Source organism: Lemur catta, chromosome 8 (assembly GCF_020740605.2).
Source record: "Lemur catta isolate mLemCat1 chromosome 8, mLemCat1.pri, whole genome shotgun sequence".
NCBI classification, from domain to species: domain Eukaryota; kingdom Metazoa; phylum Chordata; class Mammalia; order Primates; family Lemuridae; genus Lemur; species Lemur catta.
The window spans coordinates 38,043,173-38,056,231 of NC_059135.1; the positions used below are offsets into that span (position 1 = coordinate 38,043,173).

Here is a 13,059-nt window from a genome sequence, read left to right on the forward strand (position 1 = left end):
CCATAAAATATTGTATTTTTAAAAGGTCTTCAAGCTAAATTCTCTAAACCAACAGGAGTTACCCACTTGCTGAGAGTTAATAGACTCTTGACTGAATGGTGAAGTTTGCAAAGGACCATTAGAGGCAGAACACAACTTCTCCCAGTCACCTGCTCTCTTTACCCTTTGGAGGGCTCTGCCATCCAAAGCCAGGCAGTACATTTCTGAGTCAAAAAATAGAGCAAACAGCTAAAGAGCTATTTATTTTTTTCCAGAATTTCTAACTAATTTCTATATGACCCTTATGCTAAATCTTAGAATTATAATAAATGTATTTGCATGTCATAAGTTAAAATGTTACAAAGAAGTTTCTCTTTCACAACTTTACAGATTTCTCGGTGTTTATCTATGTAAATATATTACCAGTAGAAACTGAGATAATAAAAGCCCATGCAAATAATCATCCAGTATTGTTGCATTTCAATCACTCCAGTCTCCAAATTACTATGTATATTTCAGATGCTGGTACTTTTTCCAATTTAAATTCTAGCAATTCCTGAATAATATCATCAAGGCCTTACCTGAGAGTGCAATGACATGAAAATTAGTTTTCTTCCACTTTATTTTAATTTTATTTCCAATAAGAATATTTATAATATATGCAAGCAATGATATGGACAATCACATTTCACATTTTATATTAGTGCCTGATTAATGGCAGGAAGAAAAGGAATTTCCCTCCGTTCTCATCCATCCTGTTTCCAGTCCATACCACTGCCTAACTAGCAAAGTTTCACATCCAAGCAGTTTCTATTATTTCTCTGAAAAAATAGGATAATGTTCAACTTGCAGAAGAAATGTTGAATTTGTAGCATTTTAGAGGACTCAGTCTCTGTTTTGAAGAATTATCTTTCTAAGTCTTTAAAAGAGATCAAATAACTAGGAATGTTATGACTGGGTCTCTGCTCTTTACAAAACTTGAGAATTGATTGTGTCCTTGAATGCCTCTGTGTCCCCTGTGATAGGCTGTCACTTTTAGCTAGCATTCTTATTTGAGTCTCTGTCCTAGAAGCTTAAAAAAGGAGAGACTCTTCTCATCTACTCATCTATGCCTTGAAGAAACTATGACAGCAGGTGAGGCTACTGTGGAATTTGTTAAGTTGCAAGAGCTCAGATTGCATTACGTTCAGAACCCGTTCAATAAGAACGCTTTTCTGGTCTTTAAAGAAACTTTGATTGCAACTCAAGCTGCATATGAGGTTTTACTGCCACCTCATATGTTTATACCTGATAAGATAAGGAGAGGAAATCATAAGAATAGTATATCTTCTTTGAAACCAACTGTAATCAACAATGGGGACAATCATGACTTTACTTCTAAATTCGTAATTTATTTCTGTCCCAGTCACAATGTAAGTATAATAGAGAGTCAGATAGTTTTTCTTTTTTTAGTTAGTTAAATAAAATTAGTTTCATTTTTCTTTGGAGATATGGCAGGAAGTGGGGAAAGAGTAAAATAAGTAATCACAAAAGGTATGCAAGAATAGGAATAATTCAGTGCGGGAGCTGGCCAGTACTCTCATTAAATATGAAAAATAGCATGATTATATAAATATATTCAAAATTAAAAATTTTGGTTCTCTAGAAAAGTGTAGCACATCTTGCGTGCCCACAGGAAAAGATAGTTGAAAAGATAATAAGCCATGCATGTGCTTGTCAAGATAATATGTGATGTTAAAGCATGATGATAAAAATTGCATTTAGGTCCACAAAACATATTGTTCCCTAAAAGGAAGGCAGTACATAATAAAGGTCACTTTATGCTAGAATGTCTGAATTATAGACATAGTCAAAATTTAAGATATTTTGCACCCTTTCAAAAAGTAAAATGTCCTCATAATGAAGGTCAAAGTGATTTCTTTTGTTTACTATATCTAAATAATGTCCCTATTTCTTTTTTCTTTTTTTTTTTTTTTTTGAGACAGAGTTTTGCCAGGGCTAGAGTGCCATGGCATTAGCCTCGCTCACAGCAACCTCAAATTCCTGGGCTCAAGCCATCCTGCTGCCTCAGCCTCCCAAGTAGCTGGGACTATAGGTGTGACCCACCATACCTGGCTAATTTTTTCTATTTTTAGTAGATACAAGGTCTCACTCTTGCTCAGGCTGGTCTCAAACTCCTGAACTCAAGCAATCCTCCCTGGTTGGCCTCCCAGAGTGCTAGGATTATAGGCATGAGCCACCACACCAGGCCTAATGTCCCTATTTCTTCACTTATTTCTCCCAGCATATAAAAAAAAAAATTTACAATATATATTAGTAAATATTTTGTAGTAATTTATTTTAAGTAAATAATAGCAATAGAAATAAATATTACTTTTAGAGTTCAAAGAACCTAGAGGTCTGAAATAATCTAATCTACCATACGTTAATAGTCATCATCCCTGAGAAATGCTAACATGGCTTCTTTTAATACCACTGGAAACTCACTACTTAACTATAAATACATTCCCCTAGTGAGCAGCTCTAGTGGTTTAAAAATGTGTGGTAGAAATCTGCCTCCCTAAAACATCCCCTAAATCCTTGATGTTATCTGGTTTAGAATCTTTCCAACTTACTGTGAAACCCTTACACCCAGAATCAGACCCCCCTCGGTGAATCAGTGGCCTAAGGGATTTGTAGGTATTCAAAACAAAGGCCTAATTACAGCAAAGTGGATGTATTGCCGGAGAAATACCATCTAACCAGCCCCCCAAAAGTCTCTCAGGCTATAATGTACAAGGGTAGGGTCTGATCCTCTGGTCCACAGGTGCAGAAGAGTGATATTACAAAACCCCAGAACTAAGTGGGCTGAAGAAAGCTGACTCATGAGCCCCCCCACCAAAAAAAAATGCACAGAAATTCAGAACTAGTCAATTCACTCAAACGAAATATATAACTGTCAATGAGTAAGAGATTCATGTTCAAATGGTCAAAACAATTCCAATGAGTAGGCTACATAGAAGTCTAATTATTGTAAGACTAATTAGATGCAGAGCATCAGAACAAGAGAAATGGGTTAACTGAGTGAATAATAGCATCAAACACTAATAGTCTGGTGCCTCTATCTCTGCACTTGGGACTCTGGGTTTGCTAGTTCAAGTCAGTTTTTCAGGACACACCACCTTGGAGAGCACTCGAATTGGTGACACAATTTGACTTTCAGAACTTTTTGGCCAAGCTCTAACTGTTCTCCCGAGGGAAACATTCTTTAGAAATATAGATAGTTTTAGTCAAATTTATACTGTCTTATTTAAGCTTTGATCCATAATATGTTGCTTTGATAGATTAATTCTTTGAACATCTTATCTCCAGCTTTTTGACATGCACTGGGCTGTGTTGATTTAAGTCTGAACAGCTAAGTCTAGCTCTGCCTCCTTTCTACGCACTTTACCTTACTTGACTTGTAGCAAGGGTAAGGCTTGCCCTTTGCCAATCTCTCCATCTCTTTCTTTCCCTGCAAACACCAGGTTAGAAACAATATGTGTAGCTGTGCTATAGAACAGCCACTTCAGTAGCTCTTGACTGGAGTGTTGTCTAGCAATGGGCACGTAGCCCTATTAGCCCTGCTGCAAATAACTCAGATTATACCAGAAATTGTTTCTTAAAAGGGTCAGGAACCTTTTCAGAACAAACCATATATAAACATTTAAACAGGAAAATGGTTGAGGATTTTAAACAGAGACATGAAGAGTTTCTACCATTGCCACTATCTCTTTTAGAAGAAAGAGCACAACTTTACATTACACCTCTTTTTAAATGGAGGATGGAGAAATTGATGTCTAAAATGGAGAATGGAGAAATTGACATCTAAATCATCAGCCACTGGAGGAAACATGCAGACTTCCAAAATATCATTTTCATATAATTTTAGATTTTTAAATTTTTTATTATTGCTTGAATACCCACTATACAAAAACATGAAGATCACAAATACTTATCATGGCCCATACACATATTTGTTTGGGATATTAGATTTCTGTGTTTCTACTCTTCCAGTATACTTAAATTTCCTTTCTAAAATATGTCTATTTCATTACTAGAAGTGGTTATATATTCAGGTTTTCAATCAACTGGTTTACTTGGTTGGATTGACTATAAATTTGTTGACATATATTGATGATTCCTCATTTTCTTACCCAGGGATCATTTCTTCTACTCATTTATTTTCAATCTCTCTACTTTCTTATTTGACAGTATCCTATGAGCAGCATAACAGAGTACCCTAAGCTCATAAGGAATAGTGTAAACTAATTAGCAGATTTTATGATGGAAACTATTCCCCTCCCATGTGACCACTGCGGCTGGATAATGAACTTTATGAAAATATCTAGCTCTTACTGTACTGAGGCAACAGCCTCATTCAAACAAGCTCTTATTTTGCCCTTTGACTTCAGTTCATAATTATAAATGTGGTACAAATCCAGAAGCAAACTGTCAGTATGGGGTAAGGTGCAGTGTTAAAAAAATAAAATAGCCTAAATGATGATTCTTGATCTCCTTTTGCAACTGACAAAAAGAAAAATAGCCCTAATAAGATCTATTTGAAAAATACTATGACTGAAAAAACAGTGTGTAACTGAAATTTAGAGAGGTCACAGAAAACTTCCCTGCTTGCAGGTGTGCAGAAGCACTGAAGGGTTTCTAACAAACACTAAACAGAAGTGTTGAATAGTTTGTTATGGGAAGAAGATCCAGAAATAAGAGTGAAAATCAGTGCTGGTTCATTACATCAGCAGTGGGGCCTGCAAACCTCAGTGCTAAAGCAACCTTTAAACAGCAGATACGTGGTTTGACCACTCTAGTTTGTAGCCCCCTGCCCCTGGCACAGAAGGAGCCCAGTCTTCTCTATGGATTCATGAATTGCTCTGCTTCTATTTTGGTTACATCTTCCCATGTGGGAAATTTCACCCAACACTATCCACTTTAGTTTTGGGGTATTTGCTTATTTCGGGTGCAATTTGTTACCAAAAACACCATGCCACGAAATTTCAAAGTAACTTGAAAGAATAGAGTAGAAACCAAAAAAGAAAGTTCTATACACTCTTAGTCTTCTCCAAGGACGTAGTTCATTCAGTTTAATGGCAATTATCAATGCAGAATATTACAATGCAAACAAAGGATCGCCACCCGTCATTGCTAAAGAGACACAGATAGAGAACAAATGAATGATTTAAATGTCATCTACGAGCTCTCTAGCGTACTGATTGTAAATCCCTTACAAATTTGGGTATGTAACTTGAAATATTACCCATCAAAACAATGTATGTAGATATGCCTACACAAGAAAGCACTAAACATATTAAACAATTTATTTCAAAGTTTAATATTTTGCAGATGGCATCTGGATCTTAAAATGTATAGATATTTTACAGATCTGCTTAAACATAAATAATACATTTGTCTATTCACTGATACCAGAGGCACATTTTTTTCTCCTGATGAGTATGCCATCATCCATGACTACCAATAAAAATTGTAAGGATGCATTATAATTAAAAACTGTACCCCTATGTGGAAATAATAGGCAATAATCTATTTCATAAAAGTAGGAATTCGCTCACAATATTTCATTACTGCTGACCAGTTACTGTGGTGTTGATGAGTATCTTTAAATTGAAGAGTATCTTTAGATTGGGGTCAAGAAAGTCATATTTCTCGTGTGTTTGGGCAGAAATTTTCAAGAATATTAGATTTCAGATTTAGCAGAGATTCAAAAAAGGCAAAAGTTTTATTATAAAATGAACATATGAAGAATCAAAAGACCACTTGAAAATGGCATTACGAATTTGAAGCAAACGCATTTAGACTAACAAAGGTCAGAAAAAATATTTACATATCTTTATAAAAACATGACAAAAAATAAAATGTGTTTTTAATGACAGAGGAGGGAGTCCATTTTGGAACACAAGTGTTTTCTTTATCATAAGTTTAAATTTCATATAGTATTGTTAACATAGGCCAAATATTATGCATTAAAATACACTTAAAGCATTCAGTGTGTACTGTGCGAATATCTACATATGTGATTCTAAAATAACATCTTCTCTTTCAATAGCTTTATTTTGGCAATAAAAAATGTATGTATGCTAGTAAAAATCATGTTCACAGTAGATTTAAAAAGTCTGAAAGAATACATTTGTTGAAATTTGCATTCGGTTTGGAAAATGTCTGTTTAACAATTGAACATAGCCATATTTTAACTTTTAAGCTCCCACATTGAGAAGGTATCAAGGTATTACAGCAATTTACTCCTAGGGACATTATGCTGGGCTTTGAAATTCAAAAAATAGGATATTTCTTCTTGGATTATTTTATGATCAATGTACAGTCTCTACACAAGGAAAATTAAAGCTGTCTGATAACTCACAGAAACATCACTGCCTATTAAAGATGTTGGAAATTGCATAAAAGCATAAAAAGCACTGGGTAATTTTGCAGTTTCATCTCTAAACACAATTGTAAAGACGGCTGTCTTTCAATTCTTTCTCCCTCTTACTTCTGAAGCATGGCCTTTTAGTTCTTGCCCTTTTAAATATCTTTGCCTACTGTAGTTTTCCTTGTTAATGTACTGGTTGATCTTACTGGGCTAAGAACATATTAACAGGGGGTGCTTGCTTTTATCTGTATTCACAGAGAATGCTAACAAATTAGAAGAAAGTGCCAGAGAACACCACATACCTTGTCCAGAACATTACAATGGCTTCTGCATGCACGGGAAGTGCGAACATTCCATCAATATGCAGGAGCCATCTTGCAGGTAACATTTTTTACTCTTCAGCTTTTAACACGTATAAAGTAAAAATGTAGATGTTTACAGAGCATTGTTTGGCATTCTATTTGAATGGATGATCAGCAGCAGAACTTTTCTCTGCCTCTCCTGGGCGTGCGCAAACACCCAGACACAACACACCCAAACATATACACACTAGAAAACCATAAAATGTGTGTGCCTTGCACACTCAAGTATTATGTATCACCTCTCTACATGTACTCTTCTAGTAGAATTTAAAAGTGTACTTTGTGCATTACAAGCTCCTTAAAGCCACTAACTGTCCTGTATTATCCACCACTCTTTACCCTGAACATAGAATAGTGCTTGGTACCTGTCAGGTGCTCAATAATAATATTTCTCAAACAAACAAATGGACACAGCCTCGTGTATATTAGATAACATAGTTGCTTCTGGGAGATCATCTTGTCGGAAGTCCTTTGGGTCTTCTAATAAATACTATCAATCCTTTTTTGTCAGGCACTCACTGTTTTCCACGTATCTGCTATCCACGGAACCTTGCGTATTAAGATTATTAGCCACACCTCTGCTGTTCCAAACTCTTTAAAGATACAAAGGAATTGTTTGTCTAGATTTAGTTTATAAATATAAATACTGGCTGTGTGTTCATGTCAAAAACATAATTATTTTAGAGATGGTAAAGCCAAAGTGAAAAAACAAATTTATTTTTATTTAAAATACGAGCAGAATATGATGAAATAGGTTATATTTTGATACACAACAAAAAGTCTCTCTCTCTCCCACCACAACCCCCAATCATCTAGAACCGTCTTCCTTTCATGTTACCCTTCACTGGCTACACTAGTGCCTGCCTCCTAGTGAAGCCAAGCAGGGTGAACATAACTGGGAGATTACACGCCCCCCCCCCAACAGTCACCATCATTAACCCTTTGTGACACAGAGAAGAAAGAGCTCAGGATGTAGTTATGAGAAATTCAAAGTGAAGTCATAGAACAGAAGAGAATTGATTTTGATTCCACACAATCAATGGTAAGTTGATCCCCTTTAGTGTCGTGGGTTTTTTTAATGAGCTGTTTTCTCAATTCATTGTCAAATGCTAATTTTAATATGCAGATTGTCTACCTGAGCTTTCCGGTGAGGGTTGACTGAGTGAGAGGCAACATTCATTCTTAGAGGAATAGTACATGGCTTGTTTTGTGTAACAATATTGCCTATATCAAAAATACTTTCTTTTAACCAAATTTAGCTCCCTGACATTAGCACACGACTTAGGACCAGCAAATTAAAGATGACTCTTGTACCTCTGATCCTAATATTTTTCAACACTTATTCTGACAATAGCATAGAGAATGTTTTATCCAAAACAAGTAAATAAATAGACTTATTTTTGTGCCCCTGTCATTGCAAACAAACCTTTTCTCAAGTAAACATGTTGATTTAGATGGATTAAAGAACAAATTAAATAAAATGTAAAGCTCATCTGAAAAAAATAGAGAAAGAACAGTTATCCCTGAACATGTATTACCTCTCTATATTATCATAAAAATAAATTATCTAGCAATCTTCCTATCTTCAAAATCCATTATTATAAGTAATAAAAAGAAACAACACACCTTACAAACTACAAACACTAAGAGATCTTGTTGAAAATAAGTAGTTGAAAACCATATCTATTAAGTAGTATTTATTTAGAAAGGGAAACAAAAAGCCCAATTTTGAGATGAAGATAAATGCCTATAGGCCAACTATATAAATGAATCCAGTACCTACAGGTTAATTGGACACTGTAATTTCTTCCAGGTGTGATGCTGGTTATACTGGACAACACTGTGAAAAAAAGGACTACAGTGTTCTATACGTTGTTCCCGGTCCTGTACGATTTCAGTATGTCTTAATCGCAGCTGTGATTGGAACAATTCAGATTGCTGTCATCTGTGTGGTGGTCCTCTGCATCACAAGGTCAGTAACCGTACTGTGTTTGGTGGCCACCCACATAAAGGGATATACTGTTCCTCCTTTTTAAAAGTCAGATGTCTCTGATTATGAGTTCCTTCATGGACTCTGCAGCCATCCATTCTCTGTAAGTCCTATTTCCTCATCATAAAAGCATTGGAATAGCCAAATGGAAAGGCATGAATTTTCATGTTGGAGTGGTACCAGTTATTTTCCTTATTTTTGCATTATGCTGAGGATTGTTTGTCTTTAAGCAGAAGTTTTTAGTTCTATTTTTTCCTCTAACATATAATGCCAACCTTTGTTTAAAGGTTTAAATGCTTTTCCCTTTTAACTAGAAAATGTCAATTTTCATTCAGACTACTAACAGACTATTTAAATGTCCAGTGTATCTTTACCTATGCATATCAGTGCACCAAATGAGGTCAGGTTAGATTTTAGACAAGGCCTAGGAAAGTATTAAAATATAGCTCTCATTTACAGCACTTATATTTCCAAGTATAACTCTCACATATAATCAGTTTTAACATATCTTGATATAAACAACAAATACATTTTTATTATAGCTTTTAACCACAAAATACAAAAAGTTATAATTAGAAAGATTATGTTATCATAAATGAATATCTTTGATAAATAGAAACATGTAGCAAATATCATAACAAGCTTTTATGTCAAACTCCCAGTCCAATCTAAAGGTAATTGTTTCCTGGAGAACCAGGTTGGGAGAGGTTTCATCCAGTTTCAACAGCAAAGAAAACCATGATTAATTAGTGATGTCTGACATTCGACTTGGAGTAGAGGAGCAAGGCCAGGTATTTGCTTAATTTCATTAGCATGCAAACCCCATGATAACCAAGAACTAGATTCTAAACCAAATGCATATCATTTCTGTTCTGTGCAACCAGAAAAGTTATTGAAGATATTTCTTTATGACCTGATTCCACTCTCCTTTAAAAAGTTCCAAGGAAGTTTGAAGGTTTTCATCAAATTCACAAGGCATTTAGACTTTCTTCATTTGTACAGCTCTACAGTAAATCAGAATGTTTCCTTAAAAATTCTTTCCAAAAGACAAGAAAATAAAGGAAAGTATCATATCTTTAGAAAATAAAGGCCATAATACATCTCAGTATCTGTATTGCACTATCTTCTTTGAGGACAAGTGTGGCATTTGCTCTTGAAAAAGACAAAATATGGTTCATAAATCCTCGCCTGGCCTAAAGGCTTAAGGGAAGATCATCGACTGGAGCTTTGGGATGCTCTAAGCCAAGTTGAGTTCATCAACTCGACTCGCACGTTTAGATGCCAAGTGAGTCAATGGATTATGTTAAAATAGATTCTGGGGAACATAAAGATAACTCAAGAAGCCAAAAGTACTGAATGTAAAAAGAAAAGAATCTAAAACACAGGAAACTGTGGCATATTACTCTAAGGGTCTGACCTTCCTAATAGCTAGGCAATATCAGTACGTGAAAAACAAAACTCATATTTAATGGATATAATATGATATAACAATTTGATTGCTACTTTGAGTACTGACAGAAATGCAAAACTTTAAACACTTCAGCAGATGTTTTCAATTCTGTTGTTAATCACAGTTCCATTCCCATGCATAATAAAAACAACTGGAATATACAGAGTCCTTTCCTCACCAGGAATTGTGTAAGTATGTATTATATGTGGTGTATCATATATGTATACATACACATGCATACATTTGCACACACACATATATACACATTTAATAACATTACAAAGAAGGAATGATTATCCCCATTTTCAAGACAGAGACCCTGAAGTGTGAGAAGTTGGCCAGTTACTGGGTTCACACAGCTGAGCACCAAGGGCAGCCCTGGTGTCCAGACTCTCTCGTGTCAGAGCCTGGGCACTGCTTCTACTGCCCCTTGTCTGGTCATGATTTTGTGTGTTTTGATACTCCAGGCTACCTAACCTGAGCTCCAAACTAGAGCAAGTTATTTTTTCAAGGTATATGCCTTTTTTTTTTCATTTTCCTTGTTAAAACAAAACAAAACCTACCCTCAATTTATTTAATTTTGAGGAGGAGAAATATCACATGAACTAATTAGCATTACTGTAATGGATTTTATAAACCTGTCCTAGGAATTCACAGTATGGATTCATTGAATTCACTTAAAAAGATTTTGCTCTGAAACCAGACTTTCCAACAAAGCCATCTCCTCTATTTCCACCCTCAGAAACCCTACTTTTCTGGTGACCTGGCCACAGTTGTCTGTCAAGACCTATTTCAAAATATCCAGTTGCTGAAAGATTTACAAAATCACACCAAGCAGAGGTCCTCTCATTCCCTTTAATTTTCTTTTAATGTCTTCCTCACCAGGTCTCTCTTCTCCCCTACATCTCTGTTCTTTCTCTTCCCTCTTCCTACTTTCTTTTCGTTCCAATTCCTTTCCCTCTTCTTTCTTTACTATTTTAGTCAAACACCTGCCCTCCTCGTAAACACAACATGTGTCACAAAAAAATAAGTACATCCAGAGACAAGCTCCAAAATGAAAAGAGTTGCCCTAGGAAGTTAGATTTTTATTCTTTTTATCTCCAGCTCTCACTTGCTAGGAATATGATTTCCAGCTCCATGTTCATTTTGACAGATCTATCCTGCCCCCAAAATATATACATATTATATGTGTATGTATTTATATATATTCTTGTATATTCTCTGATACCCCACAGCTTATTATAATAGGATTTTATATGAACTGTATATTATTCTCATTTGCATAGTCAAAGCATTCTGTTTATTACAAGAGAAAAAAAACTAGATCAGAAATTTTCAGATAATTTGACTGAATATTAGATTTTTATAGAAGCTAAATAATTGGTACCAATTTATGTCTCTCTAGTTCCCAGTTATTAATGTACAAAAATGATAATAGGCTGAACCAAAACAATATCCCTTTCCATTACATATCAGCTATTAAGAGTTGGCTCATTCGCTGATGTGATAGGATTTAAACTTGTAGCATTGAAATGTCAATATAACATTCATTCTTAGGACACTTAAAATAGAAAATTGTTGAAGACCTTTAAAGTGAGATAAGATGAGCTCATGGACTTGCTCAATTGCATTGTGCTGAGTCATTCTTTGTGCCTTAATGAGTAAGCAAGGTAAACCTGTTCCTCTTCAGCTTCTACCTCTGCTCTTCAATTCTCAACAGCTTAAAGACAACTGCAAAGAAAAGCAAAACAATAACTTTTCCATAATAATTACAGCATCTACTAATAATCAATTCTTTCATCTGAAATATTTTAATAATTTGCTTAATCCACAGCTTCACTCTGTGATTGTAGGACCAAACTTTAGGTAATAAAATTGGACTAAGATCTGTAAACTTTCCAACCTTCTAGGAAATGCCCCAGAAGCAACAGAATTCACAGACAGAAGCAAAATACAGGGCACTACAGTTCAGACAACACAACAAGAGCGTCCACGAGGTTAATCTAAAGGGAGCATGTTTCACAGTGGCTGGACTACCGAGAGCTTGGACTACACAATACAGTATTATAGACAAAAGAATAAGACAAGAGATCTACACATGTTGCCTTGCATTTGTGGTAATCTACACCAATGAAAACATGTACTACAGCTATATTTGATTATGTATGGATATATTTGAAATAGTATACATTGTCTTGATGTTTTTTCTGTAATGTAAATAAACTATTTATATCACACAATATAGTTTTTTCTTTCCCATGTATTTGTTATATATAATAAATACTCAGTGATGAGAAAACATTGGCATTCTTAAATTTGCGGTATCTCATAACTGTAAATATAGTCAAACAAGTACAATCTGTACAGGTTCCAATATTTCATCTTTCTCCACATCTTGAGACAGCACATTAGTTCATAGAGGACTCAGTGGCTAGGTTTTGAGTGGATTCCAAGATCAAGGAAAATGATGGTTATTGGAAAAGAGAAAAAATAATTTACTTTATATCGAGTGAAGATAAAATATTTCAGATCTTTGAGTCATCTCTATTTCATCAACTTTCTTCCCTGGTTTTCCATTTTCATCTTCAGAGCAGAAAAAATCTCTGGCATATAAATTAAATAAAAGAAGAAGGGAAGGGAAAGTGTTTTATAACTCATAAAGGAAAGGAAAAGAAGATATTGGTTTTTATTTGGGAAGCAGCTTAGCATCTCCCAGTTAAGTGCATATATCCAAAGGGGCTTGAACAAGTTACATATTTGGTATACACAGGGCAGCAAAATATATTCCATTTAGGTGAGTGGAATTAACGACCAGGGGAATAATTAATAGCACCATTAAATGTGAAACATCACAATTGTGAAT

At 35.0% G+C, this 13,059-nt stretch overlaps 1 protein-coding gene across 2 annotated transcripts in view; it reads left to right on the forward strand.

Annotated features, from left to right (window-relative positions):
• TMEFF2 (transmembrane protein with EGF like and two follistatin like domains 2) overlaps nucleotides 1-12,495 on the forward strand; it is a 246,365-nt gene extending 233,870 nt beyond the window's left edge. The window contains exons 8-10 of one of the 2 annotated variants that reach the window (XM_045560116.1): nucleotides 6,652-6,775; nucleotides 8,570-8,728; nucleotides 12,050-12,495. In XM_045560116.1, the coding sequence (XP_045416072.1) occupies nucleotides 6,652-6,775; nucleotides 8,570-8,728; nucleotides 12,050-12,062 (296 nt within the window). In that variant the 3' untranslated portion in view covers nucleotides 12,063-12,495. The remainder of the gene's footprint in view (nucleotides 1-6,651; nucleotides 6,776-8,569; nucleotides 8,729-12,049) is intronic. The other variant, XM_045560115.1, reaches the window with a different exon arrangement.
• Nucleotides 12,496-13,059: the final 564 nt, after the last annotated feature.